At 33.9% G+C, this 26990-nt stretch overlaps 3 protein-coding genes across 13 annotated transcripts in view; all 3 read right to left on the bottom strand.

Moving 5' to 3' along the window:
- Positions 1–26990, bottom strand: part of LOC128991523 (gastrula zinc finger protein xLCGF3.1-like) — a 66533-nt gene that overhangs the window by 33953 nt on the left and 5590 nt on the right. For 4 of the 11 annotated variants that reach the window (XM_054414482.1, XM_054414471.1, XM_054414479.1 and 1 more), the window contains 2 exons: positions 10627–10736; positions 2132–2236 (listed from right to left, as the gene is read on the bottom strand). The gene's annotated coding sequence lies outside the window, so the exon portion shown is untranslated. Of the gene's footprint in view, positions 1–2131; positions 2237–10626; positions 10737–15485; positions 15544–26990 lie in introns of all 11 variants that reach the window. The other 7 variants (XM_054414475.1, XM_054414480.1, XM_054414478.1 and 4 more) reach the window with 6 other exon arrangements.
- LOC128993124 (zinc finger protein 91-like) lies at positions 833–10596 on the bottom strand. Its single transcript, XM_054416883.1, has 4 exons — positions 9220–10596; positions 6221–6268; positions 3011–3078; positions 833–1648 (listed from the first exon to the last, which is right to left on the bottom strand). The coding sequence occupies exons 1-4, from the start codon at positions 10380–10382 to the stop codon at positions 1110–1112; spliced, it is 1818 nt and encodes a 605-aa protein (XP_054272858.1). The 5' UTR covers positions 10383–10596; the 3' UTR covers positions 833–1109.
- Positions 10615–26729, bottom strand: LOC128993123 (gastrula zinc finger protein XlCGF26.1-like). The gene is made up of 2 exons (XM_054416881.1): positions 25410–26729; positions 10615–10736 (listed from the first exon to the last, which is right to left on the bottom strand). Exons 1-2 carry the CDS (start codon positions 26698–26700, stop codon positions 10615–10617), a joined length of 1413 nt encoding a protein of 470 aa, XP_054272856.1. The 5' UTR covers positions 26701–26729.

Here is a 26990-nt window from a genome sequence, read left to right as displayed (position 1 = left end):
CGTTATTCGGCCAGGGGCTTGGTCCCGTGGTGGCCGGATATGAGGGGTTCTACTGTATTTTAAAGAGGTTGTAATGTTTGCACAATGGTAAAATTAAAGAACATATATTTATATGTTCAATACAATATTTATTTATAAAAAGTAACTTATTTTAACAAATAGAAAGTACAAGTGGATTTGTTGAAGTTAATTCTGTGACCACTTGAACACGAATTTTATTAACTTAAAAGATCAATAAGTTTAATACAGTAAGTTTTTTACTGTAATTTTTTAAACAATATCCTAAATGGTTTTGTACAAATTGTAAATTATATTCTCTTTTTAATAAGGTTGAACAACTGTAACTTTAAACTTGGTACTCTGATATGAACAAATGTGTCAAGTCCCTTTGACATTTTAGGGCAACATACACTTATACCGTAAGGACATTCAAGGCTATCAATAATTAATACAAGTCTGCTATAATGGAAATTATAAGTAAAAGAGCATTTTGCATGTCCTACATATGAAAAGTTGCTCTCTAACATGTAACAATGTATGTTTCCTTGAATATCAAGTATAAATAATTTATTTCAATTGTTTAACCATTTGAGTGCCAACGTCCGGGGAACCGGACGTTTTTAAAACGAGCCAAAAGTGCCAACGTCCGGCCGACCGGACGATTTTAGAACGAGCCAAAAGTGCCAACGTCCGGCTGACCGGACGTTTCGTAATGATCGAACAGCTGTCATAACAACCGAATGGATACTCGGATTCTTTTAACCCATATATTAACATTGAGTCGAAAGTTACTAGATGCAATACATCGATTTTCGTTGGTCGAAATATCGAAAATTCGATTTTTACGAAATTTTAACCTAAAAATCGCCAGATCGCGCTCGGCACTTTTAGCGCGACCTTCGGGAAAAATCATCGGCATTTTTGAGCGTTACTTTTATTTCTCGCCTGGCACTCTAAGGGTTAAAATTCTTCGAATCTTATATAATTCGATAGAAGTTTTCATATGTGGTGCACTTATGAGATCGCTCTCGTGCATAAATCAAATGATGTTTCTTAATTTTCTCATTGATGGCGAATGATTTTGCGCATGTAGGTCACTTATAAGATCCTTAACTAGTATGAACCAATGTATGTCTATTACAATTGCTTTTGGTTGTGAAGGATTTTTCACATATAGTGCACTTATAAGATGCTTCGTTAGTATGAACCAATGTATGACTATTCAAATTGCCTTTGGTTTTGAAGCAATTACCACATGTATCACACTTATAAGGTCGCTCTCCAGTATGAATCAATATATGTCCCTTCAAACTGTTTTTGGTTGCGAAAGACTTTCCACAAGTAGTGCACATATAAGGCCGCTCTCCAGTATGAACCACTGTATGCCTCCTCAATTCGCAGTTGGTTTTAAAGGATTTTCCACAAGTAGTACACTTATAAGGTCGCTCTCCAGTATGAATCAATATATGTCCCTTCAAATTGTTTTTGGCTACGAAGGACTTTCCACATGTAGTGCACATATAAGGCAGCTCTCCAGTATGAACCACTGTATGCCTACTCAATTCGTGATTGGTTTTAAATGATTTTTCACATGTAGTGCATTTATAAGGTTGCTCTCCAGTATGAACCATTGTATGCCTCTTCAATTCTTGATTAATTTTAAAAGATTTTCCACATGTAGTGCACTTATAAGGCCGCTCTCCAGTATGAACCAATGCATGTCTTCTCAAATCGCTTTTGGCTGATAAGAACTTTCCACATGAATCACACTTATAAGGGCTCTCCCAAGAGTGTTTTAACAAATGACTCTTTACTTGATGTAGTTTGATAAAGGTTTTCTCACATATCAAACATTTAAAGGGGCGCTCACCCGTATGTTCCAATATATGATTCCTCATTTTCCACTGAGATGAAACAATTATTTTACAAAATGCACACTTATACGGAAGCTTTAACATATTTACTTTCTAACTTTATAGTACTTGTCAGATGACCTAGTAAGTAAATAAATAACTTAATTTGTCAGTTATGATTTGTACGTCCATTTAAATGTAGGATTTGTTTAAAGGTTATTATTTACAAAGCAATAATTTACTTTCATCTGTTCTTAATATAGTGTTTAATAGAATACCATTTTTATCTGCTGTTCGTAAACCTTATGTCAGACATTATATGAAGCTTTTCTGTGAGGAACTTGAGTTTATTTTCTCTATGTCTGGGAAAGCTAATGCCAGTTCTGAAAAAGACCAGACTTGATTAAACATATAATATTTTAACACTTTTATTTATCATTTTATGAAATTTTAACCATAATATCGATAGCTTATAAATATAGAATGATCCAAAATTGGGGTTGTACATGCCATTTAAAATATTGAAATGCTAAATAAAAGTATCTCTAATGGATATTACATACTTTGGTTTAAAATAATAGTAGTTGTGTAAGATTATAGTAGTAGTAAAAAATGGTATTAGAATGTAGTGGATATGATGAGCCTAATGAACAGTCTCAATGTAGTGGATGTCTTGGTGGGGAATTTTTTTTACAGAGAGGGGACTTCTCTTTTTGTGGTTTGGAACGTACCTATCACTCATCAACCCCTAATATTCATATTTGCTATTTCCAAGTGGTGTTATGTAGTTATAGCGACATTTCTAACTACTTAATGTATCTCTGATGGAGTAATGTTATGTTTTTGGCATCCACTTCAGAGAAAAATAGAAAACAATCAAAAAAAAATTACACATCCACTATTTCCACCACAAAGCAATATCCAGCCACTAATTTTAACTCCTACAACCATTAAAGAAGTCAAAATCCAGCAAAACACAAATGGAAGAAAATCTGTACATAGGTCCACACAACTTTCGATTAACAGAGGAGTGCCCCCGGGCTCAGTCATGGGCCCATTTTTGTTCGTTCTTTTCAACAACGATTTTTCAGATTTCATTAGGAATGAAATTTGTGAAACGGTAATGTACGCTGATGACACAACTATGCATGACTTACCACAAGAATTACACTCCAACATCTTATCCTCAAAAGACAAAGCACTGCAGTACTGCCTCCAAAATGACCTGGCCATTAATCCATCAAAAACAACCCAGTTACATTTTAGCCAAAAACATGAACAAATCCATGAAATTCCTGAAATAACTGTTGAAAAAACTCAAAACTACTTGGCCTGACAATTGATGAAGACCTCTCCTGGAACGACCACATACACAACCTGACCAAGAAACTTGCATCTGGGGTCTATGTAACAAAGAGAATGAAATGGATAGGAGGTCTGGAAACGGCTAAGACAGCATACTATGCTGTAATAGAATCACATAAGGTATGGATTAATATCTTAGGGAGGAACATCAGAGGCAAACCTCAACAGAGTCCTGGTGCTCCAGAAAAAAGCCGTCAGGGCACTCTCTGGCCTTGAGCGCTTAGACAGCTGCAGGGATGCATTTAAATCCCTTAAGCTCCTAACAGTGACAGCACTCTACATCGATGGAGTGTTCCTGTCCCACACAAAAAAACCAAACCTTCCCAGAAATGATCATCCCAGAAATGAACCTTCCCACTTATATAGGCCTCAAAATTATCAACTCTCTTCCAAACAACCTCAAGAACGCAACAGGAAACCAACTCAAACAGCAAATCTGGGCCTGGCTTGTGGACCGACCAGTGTACTCCCTTAAGGAATTTTTTGACCAATACAAAAACTTTGAACTTTCAATAAAAAAAAAAATGTAAACCGTCCCAACAATCTAAATGTTAAACATTCTGGATTTTTGTGACGCCATTGTATTTATTAACGAAATTACAAATAAAGGAAACTGTCTATTGCATTATATTTACCATACAGACTTTTTAACACCATTTCGGGTAACGTTTGGGACTAAGCAAATACATTTACATGTTTTTTTAATGTTCTCCGTAATCTTTAATTCCACAAAAATGCTTCAAAATACAGTAATTGTTCTGTATATCTACACTGGGAAAAATGTTATTTGTATACCGTATGTTTATTACAGTTTTTCCACGCTGAATCCAAGAATCCAATCAGTTTTTGTCGGAGAGATTCCTAAGTGGCTTTAGATTTAAATACTCGTAATTAATATCAAGCTTCAGTTTACATGAATTCGAGCTCGCATACGAGTACAGCTTGCATTCCTCCACGAATAAGGGTCAACCAAAAATTTACTTGCATGCTAGTAGTAAAATAGGAGCATGAATGACAAATTGTGGTTTGAGTTACTTTCCAACATGTCGGGAAATGCTCTCACGCTAACATACAATATCTTTGTGAAGCCTAAGTTTGTGAAAACATATGTGTTGTGGAAAAGAGAATGTTCTGTTTGTTTATAGTTTTTGTGTTTACTGTACAGTGATGGCTAAATTTAGTAATGATGTATGTTTTTTTTTATTTCTACTGCTGTTACAGTAACAACCAACAATATAAACGCTGCTGGAATTCAATCCGTCATTCGATTCTGCAACAGTAACTCGCTCGCTATTGCATTCCATTAACTCGAATGCGAGCTTGAATTACACGCTGAATCCAAAAATGCATTTAGTTATTATCGAGAGATTCCTAAGTGGCTGTAGAGTTAAATAAAATCAAGCTTCAGTTTCCTTGAGTAAAGTCACATTTACAATAATTCTAGCTCGCATTCCTCCTTGAATAAGTGTCAACCACAAATTTACTCGCATGCTAGTAGTGGAGTGCGAGCATGAATGACATTTTGTGGTTCGAGTTACTTTCCAACATGTCGAGAAATACTCGCACACTCGCATACAATATCTTTGTGAAGCCCAGGTTGTTAAAACGTAAGTGTGGTGGAAAAGGTATGTTACTGTTTGTTTATAGTTGTTGTGTTTACTGTACAGTGATGGCTGTAAAGTTTAGTGATGATGTATGTTATTTTTTTTTATTTCCACAGACCAACAAGACACCTTGAATAATTTCTCACACATTATACTTATACATACTATACAAACTTATACATTACTACGTAAAATTTTTAATAAGTTCACTCATTATACAAAGTATACATAAACATATTATACACAGCGACCATATCAGAGCAATGTGATCGCTTATTATGAATACTTAACTTTCACTTAACAACAACCCTTAACAACCCTCAACAACACTTAACATCACTCATGACTGGCTATTATTATTCCAATAACAACCAACAATGTAATCGCTGCTGGAATTCGATCTGTCATTCGATACTAGAATATGGGCTATTAATTAACAGCTGTGTCTAAGGAACATGTCGGCCTTAGTCACTAACAAGACTACAAGATCGCGCCACTCATCCTACACTCATCCTTCACTCATATTTGGGTTAAAATACGCACATAGTGGTGTCCCCATCTTAAATAATTGATAATTGATAATTGATAATAGTAACTTGCTCAATATCACATTCCATTATCTCTAATGCGAGCTTGAATTCTTGTAAACCCACCTTAACTTCATCGGGTTTCACCCACTATTTCAATTGTGCAATAACATTCTGGAGGTGGCAATAATGAGTCGATTAATTTTAACCTACACTTTACCTTCCCAACCTTACCTAACTTCAAAACACCTAATACAGTCACGAATCTGCATAATACCCGGCCTACCTTCCCCACATACCTAAATAAGAGCTGATTATTATTAGTTTCAAAACCAATTGATTTAATTCCGCATCAAGTAGAGTATAAACAGCTGTTTGCTCTCCTCATTCAGTCCTCAACCCATATACAGACCGGACCCGTCTAGATCTCACCATAGTACCACTCAATAACCTTAGACGTGTAATTTTAACCTTCTTTTTACAGTCACTTAGGAATCTCTCTGGCAAAAACTGATTGCATTAAAGGATTCAGAGTGAAAAACTGTAAGTTGACATATAAAAATGACATCCATACAGAATAATTGTCATTTAAACTTTTGTTAAGAAATTGTTTTACTTTTATCTTTTTTATTTATTGCTGAAAGACTGTTGTGAAATGGATGTTGTTTGCTTACACTAGAAATGGGATTTGTACCATTTAGATGACTATCACATACTAAGTTTTTATCAAAATAATTCAAGCCGCTATTGAGAAAATTTAATTTTTTCTGTTATTTTGTGGGTTTTATAGGAAAACCACTATTAAAATATCAAAATTTTGAAAAATGAAAAAAAAAACTCATGGAGATACCAAGGATTGGTACCTACATACCAAATTTCATCAACATCGGACCACAGGTGTAGCCTGTAACTCTGTACACTACCACACACACATACATCACTTAGAAAAACACTTAGACACAAAAAAAGTAAACATATAAAATTACATCTTTAGCCAGTGTACGGAATGCTTTTTAAACTTTTGTTAAGAGACTGTTTTATTTTTATTAGCGAATTTCCCAAAACGGAATAAACTATAAACGTAGTACGGTAGTACTCATGGTAAGACCGTGTAAAACTACGTTTATTCGGAGGAGTTTTCGAACCAGCATGATGGGACTATGGGAATGGGTAAATTAAATAAATTTAAAATTTTTATGAAAGGGGGGTTTATATGGGATGTTATGGGGTAAAAATTGGCTTTCTCATTTTTGACCTTATAACAAGAAAATTTTCAATTTATTTCCACACTATTTTTACAGCTTAAAAAAAATAATTTAGTATATTGAAGCGTAATTATGCGCCTAATGGTTACCGAGAACATTAAAAAAAATTGTAAATAAAAAATTTGTATGTTATTTTTATTAAACTTTTGCAACTTGCTTGTTTATGAACATATTTTGATCAATTTTGGAAAATGTATTTATTTTATACTAAACTTTAACCATTTCACACAAAAGAAACACTGTTTACCCTCCCTGTTGCAGCAAACCTAAGTAATAGTTAAACCAATGCTATTGTAATAGGGAATAGACGCGATATTTTTATGGAGATATTTTAGAGAAAATCCATTCAGGCAGTGGCGGTCCCAGGGGGGATGGGAGGGGTAACTCGCCCCGAAATATTTAATATTTTATTAGCTAAAAAAAATACTATTAGCTTAAGCATATTTTAGAGCTAAAATATGTATAAAAATACGTTTTTAGGCTTTAAATACCCAATTATTCTATGAGGGGACCCAAGACCCCTTTTTTCCTGGGGGAAATTCTATACAACCCAGTCCTCCTGGAGGTCATCCCCCCAAAATGAAATCCTGAGACTACCACTGCAATCAGGAAAATGGAAATTTGTTAAGTCTGCAGGTTTGCTGCAGCGGGGGGATATTGTTTATTTATTGCTGAAAGACTGTTGTTTGCCAGAATGATGTTTGCCTACACTATAAATGGGATTCGTACCATTTTCTTCAGAATTCAAAGGACTATAACATAGTAAGTTTTTTTCCAAAATAATTTGGGCCGTTATTGAGAAAATTGAATTTTTCTGTTATTTTATGGGTTCTTATGGAAAAACCACCATTAAAAATGGATTAGTACCTACATACCAAATTTCATCAAAATCGGCCCACTGGTGTGGTCTGTAACTCTGTACACATCCACACACACACAGATATCACTTCAAAAAACACTTTTTTGGATTCAGAAGACCCAAAACAGATATATTCAGTCAAAACTCAAATTTGGAAATATTGACAAAAACAATACTTTCTCTATATAGGCTACTCACTATATTTTGGTTCAGAGGGAACCAAAACGGATACATCCACTCAAAACTCAACAAAAACAATACTTTGTATTATGTATTTAGTAATAAAGTAAAAACTGTAAATTAAAAATTCCATGTTATTCTTATTCAGATTATTTAACTCTTGCGGTTCGCTTGTTTTATGTATATAGTTTGATCAATCTTGGCAAATGTGTCTTTTATGTACTAAGCTAAATATATTGTATTGTATTTTATAATTAATTAAAAACACACTTTACTACCCCTGTAGCGGCAAACCTTGGTACTTGTTAAACATCATGGTATTTAAGTCTATTTAAAAAAAAAATCAGGCAAATAGGAATTCGCTTAGGCTGCAGGTTTGCTACGGTGGGAATATTTAATGTTGCACTTGTGTGATTTTGTATCGCCTACTCTTTTTTATGTACTCTTTTGTCATATATTGCACAAACGCCATTTTGTTTTATAATTATTTGACAGTATTTAGTTATTTGTGTATAATTGGTATTTTTGTATCTAAGAGTAATTTAAAGAGGATGTAATGTTTGCACAATGGTAAAATTAAAGAACTTATATTTATACAAATATTTATTTATAAAAAGTGACTTATTTTAACAAATAGCAAGTACAAGTGGATTTGTTAAAGTTAATTCTGTGACCACTTTAACACAAATGTTATCAACTAAAAAAGATCAATAAGTTTAGTACAGTAAGTTTTTTACTGCAATTTTTAAAACAAAATCCTAAATGGTTTTGTACAAATTTTAAACAATATTCTCTTTTTAATAAGGTTGAACAAACTGTAACTTTGAACTTGGTACTCTGGTATGTCTAGTCCCTTTGACATTTAAGGACAACATTAACATAAAATTATACTGTAAGTACATTCAAGGCTATCAATAATTAATACAAGTCTGCTATAATGGAAATTATAATTAAAAGAGCATTTTGCATGTCCTACACATGTAAAGTTGCTCTCTACCATGTAACAATGTATGTTCCCTTGAATAAGTGTAAAGAATTAATTTCAATTGTTTAAAATTCTTCGAATCTTATATAATTCTATAGAAGTTTTCATATGTGGTCCACTTATGAGATCGCTCTCCTGCATGAATCAAATGATGTTTTTTAATTTTCTCATTGATGGCAAGTGATTTTGCGCATGTAGGTCACTTATAAGATCCTTAACTAGTATGAACCAATGTATGTCTATTCAAATTGCTTTTGGTTGTGAAGGATTTTTCACATATAGTGCACTTATAAGATGCTTCTCCAGTATGAACCAATGTATGTTTCTTTAAATTCCATTTGGTTGTAAATGATTTTTCACACGTAGTGCACTTATAAGGTCGCTCTCCTGTATGAACTACTACTATATGCCTCCTCAATTCGTGATTGGTTTTGAAGGGTTTTTCACAAATATTGCACTTATGCGATACTTCTCCTGTATGAACCAATGTATGTCTCTTCAAAATGTTTTTAGTTGTGAAGGATTTTCCACATGAAGTGCACTTATAAGGCCGCTCTTCAGTATGAACCATTGTATGCCACCTCAATTCCTGATTGGATTTAAAGGATTTTTCACATGTAGTGCATTTATAAGGCCGCTCTCCAGTATGAACCATTGTATGCCTCCTCAATTCCTGATTGGTTTTAAAGGATTTTCCACATGTATCACACTTATAAGGCCGCTCTCCAGTATGAATCAATATATGTTTCTTCAAATAGTTTTTGGTTGTGAAGGACTTTTCACATGTAGTGCACTTATACGGCCGCTCTTCAGTATGAATCAATGCATGTCTTCTCAAATCGCTTTTGGCTTTGAAGGATTTTCCACATGTAGTGCACTTAAAAGATGCTTCTCCAGCATGAACCAATGTATGTCTATTCAAAAGGGTTATGGTTGTAATGGACTTTCCAAATGTATCACACTTATAAGGTCGCTCTCCAATATGAACGTTTGTATGGGAATTCATATATTTTTTGGTTGTAAAAGATTTTCCACACGTAGCGCACTTATAAGGCCGCTCTCCAGTATGAACCATTGTATGGGTCATCATATTGCTCTTGGTTGTAAAAGATTTTCCACACGTAGTGCACTTATAAGACCGCTCTCCACTATGAACCTTTGTATGGGTCACCATATTGCTTTTGGTTGTAAAAGATTTTCCACACGTAGAGCACTTATAATAAGGTCGCTTTCCAGTATGAACCAATGTATGTCTATTCAAATGGTTTTTGGCTGTGAAGGACTTTCCACATGTATCACACTTATAAGGCCGCTCACCAATATGAACCTTTGTATGGGCCTTCATACTGCTTTTGGTTGTGCAAGATTTTCCACACGTAGTGCACTTATAAAAAGGTCGCTCTTCAGTATGAATCAATGCATGTCTTCTCAAATCACGTTTGGCTTTGAAGGATTTTCCACATGTAGTGCAATTATAAGGTCGCTCTTCAGTATGAATCAATGCATGTCTTCTCAAATCACGTTTGGCTTTGAAGGATTTTCCACATATAGTGCACTTATAAGGGCCCTCCCAAGAGTGTTTTAATAAATGACTCTTTACTTGATGTAGTTTGATAAAGGTTCTCTCACATATCAAACATTTAAAGGGGCGCTCACCCGTATGTTCCAATATATGATTCCTCATTTTCCACTGAGATGAAACAATTATTTTACAAAATGCACACTTATACGGAAGCTTTAACATATTTACTTCCTAACTTTATAGTACTTGTCAGATGACCTAGTAAGTAAATAGATAACTTAATTTGTCAGTTATGATTTGTATGTTACATAGAGATCCCAACAATATTAAAACATTTCTTGATTAAATCTTGTTGTGTTGAAGATATTTTAAATCCTACAGCATAAATGTTAATTGTACAGTAATATAATAGTTTTACAAAGCAATAATTTACTTTCATCTGTTCTTATAGTGTTTAATAGAATACCATTTTTATCTGCTGTTTGTAGTACAACCTTATGTCAGACATTATATGAAGCTTTACTGCGAGGAACTTGAGTTTATTTTCTCTAAGTCTGGGAAAGTCTTTTGCCACTTCTGAAAAAGACCAGACTTCATTAGACATTTAATTTTGTAACACTTTTATTTATCATTTCATCAAGGTTTTTACAATAATATTGATAGCTAATAAATATCTGATGAACAAAATTAGGGTTGTACATGTCATTCAAAATATTGAGATGCTAAATAAAACTATGTCTGACGGGGATTTCATACTTTGCTTTAAAATAATAGTATTAGAATTTAAGGGATATGATAAGCCCAAAGAACAGTCTCTATGTTGTGGATGTATTGGTGGGGAATTTTGTTTACAGAGAGGGGACTTCTCTTTTTGTGGTTTAGAGCGTATTTATCACTCATCAACCCCTAATATTCATATTTGCTATTTCCCAGTGGTGTTATGTAATTATAGCGACCTTTCTACCTACTTAATGTATGTCTGATGGAGTTATTTTGTAAAGGCAAAAATACCCTGTATTACTCAAGATATTGAGGAATTATGTCTCAAAAACGATGACAAGCCTGACTGTACTTAAAGTCAACTTTAATGACATACCAAAATGCTTAATTTATTAAACCTAAACCTAAAGTTATGCAATTTTAACTTGGATTTTTTACAAAGTAGGTTGTTTACATATCAGTAGTTCGTATTTAGCTTGGGTATCGTACACTACCTTAACCTTTTATCTGAACTATCTTAAATACTTTACTGCATCGAACTCTCCAAAGAAAAGTAGATAAAGGTGTACAATGCCCCTGATGCTGAAGAGGCATACTCTGGATTAAAAAGGACTGTACGGCTCATATTTGACCATGTCTGCCCTTTCAAAAAAAAAAGAGCTAAGCAGAAAGGACAGAAAATGAAGGTCCAGTATGATGAAGAAGTCTAAATACTAAAAGAAGATTTTATAGATACCTTGCATCAATACGAGCTTACTGGAAATGTAAATGATAACACTACAATGTTGGAAAAGAAGAAAAAATGTGATTTAAAGCTCAGGTCCTTCAAGCGACAAGCCACTGCAGAATATATTACAAGTGCTAATAATAAATTTAAAACTGTCTAGGAGATCATCAACACAGAAAAAATGTAAACAGAAGGAAGAACCAAATCTGCAGCTGGAAATAGAGGGGAAAATATTAGATAATTCTACTCACATTGCAGAACACCTAAACCGATTTTTTGCAGAAATAGCAGACAACACTTTAGAGAAAAGTAAAAATCATTAAAAAAAATTACACACCCACTATTTAAACCACAAAGCAATATCCAGCCACTAATTTTAACTCATACAACCATTAATGAAGTGTTAGCAACAATAGCCTCAATGAATTTAAAGCTGTCATGTGGAGTAGATGGAGTCCCATCAAAAGTTGTAAAACACTGTGCCGAATAACTGGCAGCTCCACTTGTCAGCAAAATAAACATTCATTTAATTTCATTTTAGCCTTGGACAATTTCCCTCAGCCCTACAAATAGCAAAAATATATCTAAAGCACAAAATACCCCCGCCGCAGCAAACCTGCAGACTTAGCGAATTTCCATTTGCCTGATTGGATTTGAACTAAAATGTCTCCTTAAAAATATCACATTTATTCCCTATTTAAACAAAATTAGTTTAATGAGTACTTAGGTTTGCTGCAACAGGGAGGGTAAAAAAGTTTTTTTTATGTAGAATATTAAAAGGTACTGTGGTCAACTTTTATCAAAATATGTTCATAAACAAGCAAACTACAGCAGTTGACTTATTCTCCATTAGAATAACATGGGAATTTTAAAATTACAATTTTTGGAATTTTCTCCGTAACAATTAGGCGCATAATAATGCTTCAATATACTAAATTATTTGTTTTTTTAAGCTCTACAAAATGGTTTGAAAAGAAATTGTGAAATTTTGTGTTTTTAGGGTCAAAAATGGGAAAAACCTATTTTTACCCCATAAAACACTCCATAAACCCCCGTTCCCATAGTCCGATCATGCTGGTTCGCGAACTCATTCAAGTTTATCCCACCTTACACCTTCAAACCAAATTTTATCAAAATCGGGCAAAAATTACTCAAGTTATCGTGCGGATGGACACATATATATATATATATATATATATATACTGTATATATATATATCTCTATATATAGATATATAAAAATTTGAACGAATGGTGTTTTTGGCCTCTGGGGACATCAAAATGAAAAAGTAAATCGGTCCCGGGCTTAGGTCTTACCATGAGACCTACGGTAATAGCTACTTCCCTATAGGGAAATTCGCTAAAAGGCTCACGCACTAAACAAGAAATCAACTCCCCTATCTCATTAATATCAACCTTTTCAAAATAAAAGAAAAGGTCACTCTGTCAAGAATGCTGAGTCACTTGGAAAGCAATGGTCTCATCACAAAAAACCAACATGGTTTTCTCAAAGGGAGGTACACCATCATAGCTCTAAATAGTTAAATCGAACAAATCATTTACCATTTACCATCTAGAAGCAAAAACGTTAAAAAATATTAAAACAGCAAAAACGAGCAATTAGGATCATCCTTAAGTTAGTATGACGCATCAGCAAAAGAACACTTAAAAAATCTTAATATTTTAACTGTTTACTGGCAATATATCATTGAAACTACTCTCATAACAAAGAATTGTACAACTATCAATTTTAAGTCCCCAGCTCATTTGTATGATACTAGAAAGAGAAGTGAGGTTATCCTGCCACATAGATTAAAGTTTTTTGAAAAGAAACCAACCTACATAGGATATACTTTTCTTAAATATATTCCAGAAAACATAAGAGAAAATAATTTAAACAAGTTCAGGAAATTGCTGAAAGAATATTTGATGCAACTGGCCCCTTACTCCAAAGAATAATTTTTCACTTCCCAGATATAACCTACTGTAGATATAAATATTTTTGTTATTACTTTTCATTTTTGCTTGGTAAATTGTTAATAGTAGTTTTTAGTTAGATTTAGTATTGTATTATATATGACTCTATTTACTGTACAAACTATGTACAAAAAATGAATAAAGAACTATGACTATGACTATAACTATGACTAAGCACGCAGACATGTATCAACAGTCTTACTTGACTACAGCAAAGCTTTTGACTGTCTGGGCCATAATCTCATCCTATGGAAACTCGCGGCCCTAGGAATAGAGGGAATGGCCAAAGACTGGGTAGCAAGCTATTTCAAAAGACGTACATAAATTGTCGAAATCCAGCAAAACACAAATGAAAGAAAATCTGTATATAGGTCCACACAACTTTTGTTCATCCTTTTCGCTAATGATTTTTCAGATTTCATTAGGAATTACGCCTTTACATCATTTTGTTTCACCTACTATTAATTTCAACTGTGCAAAAACATTCTGGACGTAGCATAAATTAATGAGTCGGTTTATTTTAACTTACACATTACCTTCCTAATCTTACCTAGCGTCAAATTACCTAATACAGTCACGAATCTGCATAAAACCCGACCTACCTTCCCCATGCCTAAATAAGAGCTGATTATTATTAGTTTCAAAACCAATTAATTTAATTCCGCATCAAGACGAGTATAAACATTACAGGTGGTTTTGTGCATATTATTTAAACAATATTCTCTTTTTAATATGGTTAAAAAGACCAGACTTTATTAGACATTTAATTTTTTTACACTTTTATTTATAATTTGATCAAGGTTTTTCAATAATATTGATAGCTCATAAATATCTTATAATTAACAAAATGAGGGTTGTACCATAGATAAAACATACTCCCTTAGTAGATTTCTCATCCTTATGGAACAGCTGAAGACAATTTTATTGTTAGTTCTGTACGGTTTATGTAGAGGTCGTGTTTTGTTTACAATTTGTTTCCCGTTATTACAGTCATTTAAAACCTCGTTTAACCAAATAATACGATCTAATCATAAATAATAACTTGTCCCCTAGTTATATAACCAAACAGTACAGCACAAATCAAGAAATGAACCCTAAAATAATAGAAACAAAGTTTCGTCGACACTAGCGCCTATGTGTCACGTACATGAAATAGACACGAAAAACCTGCTTCAAAATTTACAATGGGATGAGAAGTCTACTTGTGTTGGTTAGTCTATGGTTGTACACATGGCATTCAAAATATTGAGATGCTAAATATAACTATGTCTGACGGGGATTTCATAGTTTGCTTTAAAATAACTAGTTGTTACCCACGGGGTCACCCCGTTTGACTTCACAAGAATTAATATAACTATTGATTGGTTGAGTTAAGCTGAAATGAACAAAACAGAATACAGTAATGCAAACAAATAATCATACCTGATTTTTAAAAGGTAATAAATTGAAAAAATAACATACAAATACGTACAGCTGAGGTATTTTTAACATGAGGTATATGGAAATTTCCCTTTAGTAAGCAATTACGACCTTAAAGGGCAATTTATTAAATAATGAATAGTTTTGCGCAAGGTTTCTCGTCATGACGAACATTTTAAGTACCGGTACATGGTTTATGGGGGTATCACTTGTAGTTTTCTCAAAAGTTCATGGGTACTTTTGGCTTCAAAACAAATGCTTTACATAAGTTATGTAATTAATTTTAACTTTGATTTTTTACAAAGTAGGTTGTTTACATATCAATAGTTTAATTGAGCTTAGATATCTAGCATAAATGCTGGTTGTAATAAAAATTCTATTTTTATCGAGCATATTATTGACTTTCATTTTGTTCTTTATAGTGTTTATTATAATACCCTTTTCAGCTGCTGTTCAAAGTATTATATAAGAAATCATATGAACCTTTACTGTGATGACTTGAATTTATTTTCTTTATGTCAGGGTAAGACTTTTGCCACTCCTGAAAAATGCCATGTTGTATTGGTCATTTACAATTTTATAAAATATCATATTTAACAAATAATGTATCATTGAAAACTACATAAAATTTAAATTTTTTTGCCACTTGAAATTTTTTTATAAAGTTGTAAAAAACACATAAATACAGACAGACGGAAAACTAGGCACCACAGACCCATGCTCCTATGCTGAAGTGTTTGTCTTGACCTAAGGAATATACATATGTACAGAGAGTTACCGGACACCCTGTATTTAAGTCGTGACAGGTTTTTTTTTAAATTTCATTGTGAACTAACCACTTGATGTATTTTCATGACTTTTTGGTTGAAACCGTTTTTAAAGAAAGATAATTTTGGGATCTAGGTACCTTAATTTTGAAAATAAGATTTCAGTTTAAAGGTTCAGTTTTTTTTAGAAATTAAGTTTTAATTTTTACCTAACCCGTCATGTTAAACTTCCCTATCCCAAGCGTGATGTATACAACTTCCTTACTTCTCGAGTGATGTAAAGTTGAAAAAACTCACTCGGTGATGTAATGAAACCCATTTAAATAACATTGAGTGGATAACTTAAAAAATATACCTCTATGGAGCCGACGTTCAACGCTAGAAATCAGCTGTGTGTTTGAATTTAATTGTTATGCTTTGAAGAATTTTCCTAACCTAGCTTTTGTTTGTAAATGAACGTTACTGTTAGAAGATGAGTGAAATTGATAATGAAGCATATTGCTCGTAACCTCCTGAATATTGTCGGGTCAGGTAAAATCTTGTACGTTACACGTTACGCAAGAGCGTGTTTACATCACTTTGTTGAATTATGCAACTTGCCTTCGCTCGTTGCATAACATTCACCTGCGTCGCTCTTACTACACTTGTAATGTAAATAGCTATAAACAAGTGTAGCAGACGCTAAAATTCTAGATTAGCTTTTGGTACAATGCCATTTGCTTAACAGCTGTTATCATTCAGTGATTGTGACACAAATTCAGCATTTGGATAAAAATTAAATTGCATACATAGGGTTGACTTATTGATATACTATGTGTAATGCTAAAATCATTTATACATTCATTTAATCGGTAAGAGGGTAACAAATTATTTAAATATACATAGTAAAATACTAGCTGTTCTAATTTAACTTTTAGAGCAGCATTTAAAATCTTGGGTTTGTTTTAGTGCAGTATAATTTTGTTGTACTAACAGCTGGATGGATATAAAAATACTCTTTAGAACTAAGGCTAGGATTATACTAGGACGCTGGCGTCCGAGAGGCCAGCGCCCGGGACGCTAGCGGGGCATTAAATCAAATGGAGGCGATTATACTATGGATGCTAGCGTCGGGATGCTAAAAAAAACCACCGAAAGCTCGAAGTTATTACCGTAGGTGGCATGGTAAAACCTAGGCCCAGGACCGATCTTTTTCAAATTGATGTCCCCAGAGGCCAAAAACACCATCCGTTCATACAGATTTAAATATTATATATATATACTAGCTGACCCGGTGAACTTCGTATCGCCTAAGTTGTAGGTTTCCCCTAAGACAGACCGATGGAAAGAAAGTACCGTTACGTTTAATTTTCAAGATGATCTCGTTCGTATCGCTCAATCACGTCCTGGTTGAAGTTCGTTCGCTACGCTCACTCACCTTTGGGTTGGAGCTCGTTCGCTACGCTCACTCACCTTTAGGTTGGAGCTCGTTCGCTGCGCTCACTTGCCTTCAGGTTACGCTCACTCACCTTTTGGTTGCAAATTAGCTGTTGTCATAAATGTAAAAGAAATAATAGTGCTGCACCCTGTTGGTAATCCTTGTAACTTTAATGCTATTGAACATCATAGAACAGAACCAACTTGTTTAATTGAAACAGCTGTTAAGATTCATTAATTCCATTTCTCATAAGGTTAACATGGGAAACTCCAGAGCCACTGGGGCGGAGCCCTTTTAAGAATTTCGAAACGGGAAATAGTTTACGTCCGATTTGCATACCTACAGAATTTACACACCAAATTTCATAACGATCGGTGAAGTCGTTCCGGAGGAGTTTGCAGACAAACACTGTGACACGAGAATTTTATATATTAGATATATATGTCTGTAAACGTGATAACTGGAGTAACTTTTGTTCTATTTTGAAGAAATTTGGTTTTAAAGTGAAGGGTGGGATAAATTTGAACGAGTTCGCAAACCAGCATGAACATACTTTGGGAACGGGGTTTTATGTGCCAAAAAAAAGGGGGTTTGTCATTTTTGACCCATAAAACTAAAAAAATCTCAATTTCTCCCTAGACAATTTTAATGAGCTTAAAAACAAATAATTTAGTATATTTAAGTGTTTTTGTACTGTTATTAGTTATGGAGAAAATTAAAAAAGAGATATTAAAAATTGCCATGTTATTTTTATAGAAAATGTTGTTAAGTGTTTGAATTTACTTTGATATATTTTGATTAAACTTGGCCAATTTGTTTTATACTAAGCTAATAATACAGTATTTTAATAAAAACTCGCTTTATTAGCCCCCTTAAAGCATCAAACCTTGGTACTCGTTAAACCTAATGTTGTTTAAATAGATATAAACAAAAATTGACTAAACATTGAAATAAAATGGCATTCCGAGAGGCTAGCATCCCAACACAAATCACGTCATTTTTCGGCTGGAGGTGGGACGCTAGTCTCTCGGATGCCAGCATCCCGGACGCCAGCGTCCTAGTATAATCTTAGCCTAACTGTTGAGTTATTTTATTTAGTCTATGGTTTTGTCATTGATCATAGGAAATAAGTAAGATTAGTAGAGAAGAGTAGATCACAGAGATAAGTAAAAAACCATTGTATACAACCGAGGCTCTGCCCACAGGTCCAAAAAGAAAAGCCTTAATTTGATTTTACCTGACACATGAATGTTCTCTAGGAATATTTCAATAAAGATTTTGTCTAATGTCTATTTTACTCTGATTTGGAATATTTAATTTTAGATATACAGGGTGCGGCAAAAAAACCAATCCATTTTCTGCAGAGCGCTGTTCAGCGACAGGTCGTCTGAGAGTGGTGAGAGTAGGCTCGTTGGAGAGCCTACACAATGCTATTGTTTTGTAGTAATAGAGCAGTGGTCGCCTAAGCTACGTGCGGTTGTTATGGAGTGGTTTTTAAAAGGTATTGAATTCATTCATTGCAACTCAGCGGAATCGGCAGTTTCACACATTATTTCAATTAGGGTGACATGGAGAAGTTCCGTTGCGTATCACAATAATGTGGTGGGTTACTAAGTTTAGAACAACGGCTTCTGCATTGAAAAGGAAGCTGAAAGGCCATCCAAAGTCAGATCGGATGCCAGACAACTTACATTCGATAGAGTTCATGCTGCTGTGGAAAACAGTCCTCGCAGGCCCGCCCGAAAACAATTGGCTACTCGAACATGTCTGACTGCTTAGATACACAAGTTCTGAGGTTAATTTTCATCCCTACAGATCAATTAGAACAATAATCTGTTTTATAATTGTGTTATCCATACAGATAATCACGACGGAACCTCTCCATGTCGACCTAATAGAATAAAAGCACAGAACTGCCACTGAGTTGCAATGACTGGTTTACTACTTTTTAAAAACTACTAGAAAACAACTGCACGTAGCTCATACAACCCAACCACAGCTGCTGTATGACTAAAATAAATGGTATTGTATAGTCTATACAATACCATTTATTTATACATTATTATTTATACAGTATAGACTATCCAACGAGCCTACTCCCACCACCCTCGGATGGCCTGTGCTGAATAGTGCGCTAAAGAAAATAGATAGGTTTTTTGCCGCACTCTCTATTTACTCAGTTCTAATTACATTACTTACTATACTAGGTGAAACCCGTCGAAATCGACGGTTACTTTCAAGGCTTACGCTTATTCATCTAACTGCGATAAATTGGGTGAAATTATACATATTTTGAGTATTTAGCATTGTTTAAAGATTAATCAGTGTAAAAAAATAATGATATTAATTGTGTCAGTTACCAAATATGGTTTATTCAATGAATAAAATATGTCCCATACTGTACGTCATCGGAGTTGTTAGTATGCTATCTGGTATCTCTTCCTTTGGAAGAACCTTCAAATAGTATTAAAATCGTATTGATGGATATTTTGTAGTTAAACACTTCCGCGGTTTCATCAGTGTAATACAGATTAATCTATGATTTTATTTGAAAAAATCTATTTGTTGGGAAGACACGTTCTAACTTCAAATGTAGGTATATCCGTTACAGTGTAAGTTTGATTTTTCCTTCGTCACGTCGCGTCAGTTCATATAGTACTTCTGTGCTAATGAATAATACTCTAGCACAGTTTTGAGAAATTGGTTGTGGGGTTACTGTTAAAGCTGGAATTCCTTGACATGGGGGATGTCAGTTAGTTGTCTCAGCCTTATCAGTTACATAAAGTTGTCAATATAATCTCTCTACGGAATGTTAGGTGTAGTGGAATATACTTGAAGTGAAGTTGGCTTTCATTTTTTAACTGTTAGGGGCCTCCTCATTTATATGGTCGTGCACCTTCATTGGCAACAAATAATGCGAATGACATAGTAATGTGGCATTTCCAAAAAAATCAAAAAATAATGTAAGTTGGCTGTTACGTAAATAATGACGTTTACATGCATTGTTAATCAACGTATCTTATAAAGGATGATGCGATCTAGTTTAAAAGGAATATGACCTTTCTGTCATGACAGTAGCTGCTTAAATAGTATTTACTCATTGGGCCATTTTTACAGCCAAAATATCGTGTTATTTTCAATAATGTTACCAACCCAGTGGGCCACGTCAATAATATTGGCCACTGCAAATAATCTGTCAAGATAGGTTCTATTTTAGGCAAGGTTTCTGTGTTTGGATGTTATTAGAAACGGTAAGGGCACAATAAAATTCTTCTGATGCAGATGAATTTTCTGTTGGAGAAATATAAGCCAAGTTATAAACATCACAATGCTAGTTTGAGCATTTTGTAACTATATTATAAGTTACATAGATTTTTTAGGCTGCTGCTCAGTGCACTTTAAGAATATATAATTTAGAGATAAATTAAATGGTTTTGTTGCTGAGTAGAGATAGTAAACATGCACAACCCTTTTTGTTAGTCTAATAACAGTCAAAGGCTCTCTAAGAGTTCAAGTTCTTACTTGTATACATATCTATATTATGTTTTCACTAAGCTGAATGAATCGAAGTAACCTCTCTGAAAAGTCTGCTTCTGCTGTATATTGCAACTTTCCAGTTTAATGAGTTTCTAAATCATGCACATTATTTCTACATAAATATTGTAAAATGTTTTATTCAGTTGCTGTAAACCAATATTAATTTAACATAACATGGACACGGCTCAAATGGGCATCGTGCCCTTCTGCACTTGTATTATTTTGTATTGTATTACACAATCGAAGATTTTTCCAATGATTCATGTGTGACATGTGCATGTATGACAATAATCTCATGAACCTATCTCTCTAGGATAGTATGATAAAATATAGGGAAAGGTGTGAAAAAGGCAGACACCAACCCGTAAAATAGATAGTTCAATAAGAAATAATTGTAAGAGTTATTGTGATCAAAGGATTTTCCACTGATTTCGTAATGGAACTTCATATTGCAACACATGACATGATACAGAAGAAAATCAATTTTAAAATCAGAAAATAACATTGCAAGTACTTCTTTTGGACTATTCAGTAACTCCCAATAAATGTGTGTTGTTTAAAGTACAGTTTTAAAATTAACAGCTGTTTCATTAAATAGTTATTTAATGAAAATCAAAGGGAAAAATCAGAAAAATCAAAGGGAGTACGATTGTGTAACTAGTGGTGAAAGTGGCACTTTGCTGCACACGAGAGCAATGTTTACGCATGAGCCGCAGGCGAGTGCGGAATGATCTCGAGTGCAGCAAAGGCCTTTTTCACTCGTGTTACACATTATATTTTTCCTACAGTCACTATAAAGCGTATAAATAATTAGTCTTTCAAACACTATACAACACGTTTTTAGGTTCAGCTGGCAACACAAATGGTGCCCTAGAGAAAGTAGTACCCGCGGTCCGTATCACTCAGCTATTTTTCCTCGGCAAGAAATGTGCTCCACGTCTTGAGAATATAGTTCCGTATGTGTTTGTAATTTGAAGTGGTTTCCACGCCTTAAAAAAAATTCTTTAAAGGTATTTTCTTGTTTATTAAGATCGTAGGAATGTTTTAAAAACGTTTAAAAGAAGAGTCCAGAAAGTTCAGAAATACCGAAAGTATAAACACGAAATGACAGGTTAAATCGTATATAGTTATGATAGTCAATCAGCTGCTCATAGTATAATTATCTTTAAGTGTTGCCAACCTATTTCCAAGCGTACACGGATTACGTGCATAATAGAACCACGCTGTTTTGTGTTATTTCGTTGGAATCCTGATGTGCGGCAAAGTATAAACCGTACGGCAAAGTATAAATATGCAGCAATTAGCAGCTTTCTGTACTATAAACAGTACAAGGAAGCCAACTTTGTCGGGTGACTGTAGGAAATAGTTATTTGTGTAACTAGTGGTGAAAGTGGCACTTTGCTGCACACGAGAGCAATGTTTACGCACGAGCCGCAGGCGAGTGTGGAATGATCTCGAGTGCAGCAAAGGCCTTTTTCACTCGTGTTACACATTATATTTTTCCTACAGTCACTATATAGCATATAAATAATTAGTCTTTCAAACACTATGCAACACGTTTTTAGGTTCAGCTGGCAACACAAATGGTGCCCTAGAGAAAGTAGTACCCGCGGTCCATATCACTCCGCTATTTTTCCTCGGCAAGAAATGTGCTCGGCGTTTTGAGAATATAGTTCCGTATGTTTTTGTAATTTGAAGTGGTTTCCGCGCCTAAAAAGAAATGCTTAAAAGGTATTTTCTTGTTTATTAAGATCGTAGGAAGGTTTTAAAAATGTTTAAAAGAAAAGTCCAGAAAGTTCAGAAATACCGAAACTATAAACACAAAATGACAGGTTAAATCGTAGTTATAATATTCAATCAGCTGCTCATAGTATAATTATCTTTAAGTGTTGCCAACCTATTTCCAAGCGTACACGGATTACGTGCATAATGGAACCACGCTGTTTTGTGTTGTTTCGTTGGAATCCTGATGTGCGGCAAAGTATAAACCGTACGGCAAAGTATAAATATGCAGCAATTAGCAGCTTTCTGTACTATAAACAGTACAAGGAAGCCAACTTTGTCGGGTGACTGTAGGAAAAAGTAATTATACACATGGCCAAAATGTAAACAAATCTGTGGAGGGATCTTTAAAGGCTTCTGGGGCAGAGCCCTAAGCGAATTTACTTCGTTTTTCTTTTGATAACTCATCTACAGACCAAGACCTTTCTTTGGACACCCCTACCAAGTTTTTACGCCCAGCCGTTCTCTCAAATTAGTGGAGACAAAGTTTCCAATTAAATATTTAGATTCCCCCATGTTAATCTTATGGGAGAAAACTCAACTTTGATGGAAGATCCTGCCCAAACTAATAAAGATATCAAAAAACGAAAAACACTTTGCAAAACTACAGATCAGGGCAAATTTTTTGACACTTTAATCATCAAAATCGGTCCAAAAATGAGGGAGGAGTTCTGTTCATAAAAATCGGCTTAGCGTATTATATGTATAGATAGATGTTTTAATCCAAGAACCTTCAGTGAAGTTGTAAATTAAAAATTCCCATGTGATTCTTATCGAGATTATGTAAACTGTTGTAGTTCACTTGTTTTATGGATATATTTTGATCAAACTTTGCAAATTTATTTATTTTGTACTAAGCTAAATATATTGTATTGTATTTTATAATTTATCAAACACACACTTTACTCTCATCCCTGTAGCAGCAAACCTTAATACTCGTTAAACCTCAAGGTATTTAAATCTATTAAAAACTGAAAATTAAATCAGACGAATAGGAATTCGCTTAGGCTGCAGGTTTGCTACGGTGGGAGTATTTAATGTTGCACTTGTGTGATTTTTTATCGCCTACTCTTTTATAAAACGTTTTTATTAGCTCGCTTCTTGTCCGGTACAAATTTTGCAATCAATTTTATACTAACTTCCCGATGAGCTAGAAACTTGAAACTCGAAACATAGCTCAAAAATGGAAGACAATGTATTTCCCTTGGGCTACGCCCCATGGGCTTGTTTTTATTAACTCGCTTTCTTGAAAATTTTGATACTTCCCAATGAGCTAGAGACTTGTTTTTATTAGCTCGCTTTCCTACAAATTTTGATATCAATTATAAACGAAGTTCCTGATGAGCTAGAGACACGAAATTTGAAACATAACTCACAAATGGATGAAAATGCAATATTATATCATTTAACTTTCATATTACCCTTGGGCTACGCACCATGGGCTTCCAAATTTTCCATGTTTACATTTTGAAATAATGTAAATATATCAATTAATTTAAGTCAGCTGTAAATACTTAAATTTGACAGTTCGAAGAGCAGAGGTTAAGAGGTACAGGTTATGCTCCCAAGAGATTCTTTATACAAACAAAAATTTAAAAATAAAGATAAACAATCTGATTGCATATATAAAGGTGTTTGTTAATAATGTCAATTGTTATTTATTTAGTATTCTATAAAGTAAACAATAAATTAAATAGATTGATATATTTATAGTTAGTAGGTGAAAAGAAACTAAACAAATGTTAGATTTTCCACATGCCTCTGTCTTAATCTGATATAGATGCTTGAAATAGATTTAACATCCACACACATGAAAAACTAAAAAAGTAGAAAATGATTTATAAATAAAAATTTTTTTTTTAACATTACGTTTTTTTTATTTATAAATTATTATGTATTCTTTTGTCATATATTGCACAAATGCCATTTTGTTTTATAATTATTTGACAGTATTTAGTTATTTGTGTATAATTGGTATGTTTGTATCTAAGAGTATTTTAAAGAGGATGTAATGTTTGCACAATGGTAAAATTAAAGAACTTATATTTATATGAATATTTATTTATAAAAGTAACTTATTACAAATAGAAAGTACAAGTGGATTTGTTAAAGTTAATTCTGTGACCACTTGAACATTTTATCAACTAAAAAGATCAATAAGTTTAATACAGTAAGTTTTTTACTGAAATTTTTAAAACAATATCCTAAATGGTTTTGTACAAATTGTAAATTATATTATCTTTTTAATAAGGTTGAACAACTGTAACTTTAAACTTGGTACTCTGGTATGAACAAATGTGTCAAGTCCCTTTGACATTTTAGGACAACATACACTTATACCGTAAGGACATTCAAGGCTATCAATAATTAATACAAGTCTGCTATAATGGAAATTATAATTAAAAGAGCATTTTGCATGTCCTACACATGTAAAGTTGCTCTCTACCATGTAACAATGTATGTTCCCTTGAATAAGTGTAAAGAATTAATTTCAATTGTTTAAAATTCTTCGAATCTTATATAATTCTATAGAAGTTTTCATATGTGGTGCACTTATGAGATCGCTCTCCTGCATGGATCAAATGATGTTTCTTAATTTCCTTATTGATGGGGAAGGATTTTTCACATGTAGTGCACTTAATGATGCTTCTCCAGTATGAACCAATGTATGTCTATGCAAAGAGTTTTTGGCTGTGAAGGACTTTCCACATCTAGTGCACTTATAAGGCTGCTCTCCAGTATGAACCATCGTATGCCTCCTCAATTCTTGATTAATTTTAAAAGATTTCCCACATGTAGTGCACTTATAAGGCCGCTCTCCAGTATGAACCAATGTATGTCTATTCAAATCGTTTTTGGTTGTGAAGGACTTTCCACATATATCACACTTATAAGGCCGCTCACCAGTATGAACCTTTGTATGGGCCTTCATATTGCTTTTGTCTGTAAAAGATTTTCCACACGTAGTGCACTTATAATAAGGCCGCTCTCCAGTATGAACCAATGTATGTCTATTCAAATGGGATTTGCATGTGAAGGACTTTCCACATGTATCACAGTTATAAGGCCGCTCTCCAGTATGAACCTTTGTATGGGCCTTCATATTGCTTTTGGTTGTGTAAGATTTTCCACACGTAGTGCACTTATAAGGTCGCTCTCCAGTATGAACCTTTGTATGGTCCTTCATACATTTTTTTTTCGTAAAAGATTTTCCACACGTAGTGCATTTATAAGGCCGCTCTCCAGTATGAACCATTGTATGCCACCTCAATTCCTGATTGGATTTAAAGGATTTTTCACATGTAGTGCACTTATAAGGCCGCTCTCCAGTATGAATCACTGTATGCCTCCTCAATTCCTGATTGGTTTTAAAAGATTTTCCACACATAGTGCATTTATAAGGCCGCTCTCCAGTATGAACCATTGTATGCCTCCTCAATTCCTGATTGGATTTAAAGGATTTTTCACATGTAGTGCACTTATAAGGCCGCTCTCCAGTATGAATCACTGTATGCCTCCTCAATTCCTGATTGGTTTTAAAAGATTTTCCACACGTAGTGCATTTATAAGGCCGCTCTCCAGTATGAACCATTGTATGCCTCCTCAATTCCTGATTGGATTTAAAGGATTTTTCACATGTAGTGCACTTATAAGGCCACTCTCCAGTATGAAGCACTGTATGCCTCCTCAATTCCTGATTGTTTTTAAAGGATTTTTCACATGTAGTGCACATATAAGGCCGCTCTCCAGTATGAATCAATGCATGTCTTCTCAAATCGCTTTTGGCTTTGAAGGATTTTTCACATGTATCACACTTATAAGGTCGCTCTCCCGTATGAACCTTTGTATGGTCCTTCATATTTCTTTTTTTTGTGAAGCATTTTCCACATGTTGTGCACTTAAAAGGTAGTTTTCCAGTATGAACCAATGTATGTCTATTCAAATGGTTTTTGGTTGTGAAGGACTTTCCACATATATCACACTTATAAGGCCGCTCACCAATATGAACCTTTGTATGGGCCTTCATATATTTTTTGGTTGTAAAGGATTTTTCACATGAATCACACTTATAAGGGCTCTCCCAAGAGTGTTTCAACAAATGACTCTTTACTTGATGTAGTTGGATAAAGGTTCTCTCACATATCAAACATTTAAAGGGGCACTCACCCGTATGTTCCAATATATGATTCCTCATTTTCAACTGAGATGAAACAATTATTTTACAAAATGCACACGTATACGGAAGCTTTAACATATTTACTTCCTAACTTTATAGTACTTGTCAGATGACCTAGTAAGTAAATAGATAACTTAATTTGTCAGTTATGATTTGTATGTTACATAGATATCTCAACAATATTAAAACATTTCTTGCTTAAATCTTGTTGTGTTGAAGATATTTTAAATCCTACCGCATAAATGTTAATTGTACAGTAATTTAATAGTTTTAGAGAGCAATAATTTACTTTCATCTGTTCTTTATAT

Source organism: Macrosteles quadrilineatus, unplaced genomic scaffold, assembly GCF_028750875.1.
Source record: "Macrosteles quadrilineatus isolate MER2022 unplaced genomic scaffold, UCM_ALF_1.0 Scaffold_4__1_contigs__length_99947679, whole genome shotgun sequence".
Lineage (NCBI taxonomy): Eukaryota > Metazoa > Arthropoda > Insecta > Hemiptera > Cicadellidae > Macrosteles > Macrosteles quadrilineatus.
Note: the sequence above shows the minus strand (reverse complement) of the source record. Positions and strands in the feature narration are given on the sequence as shown.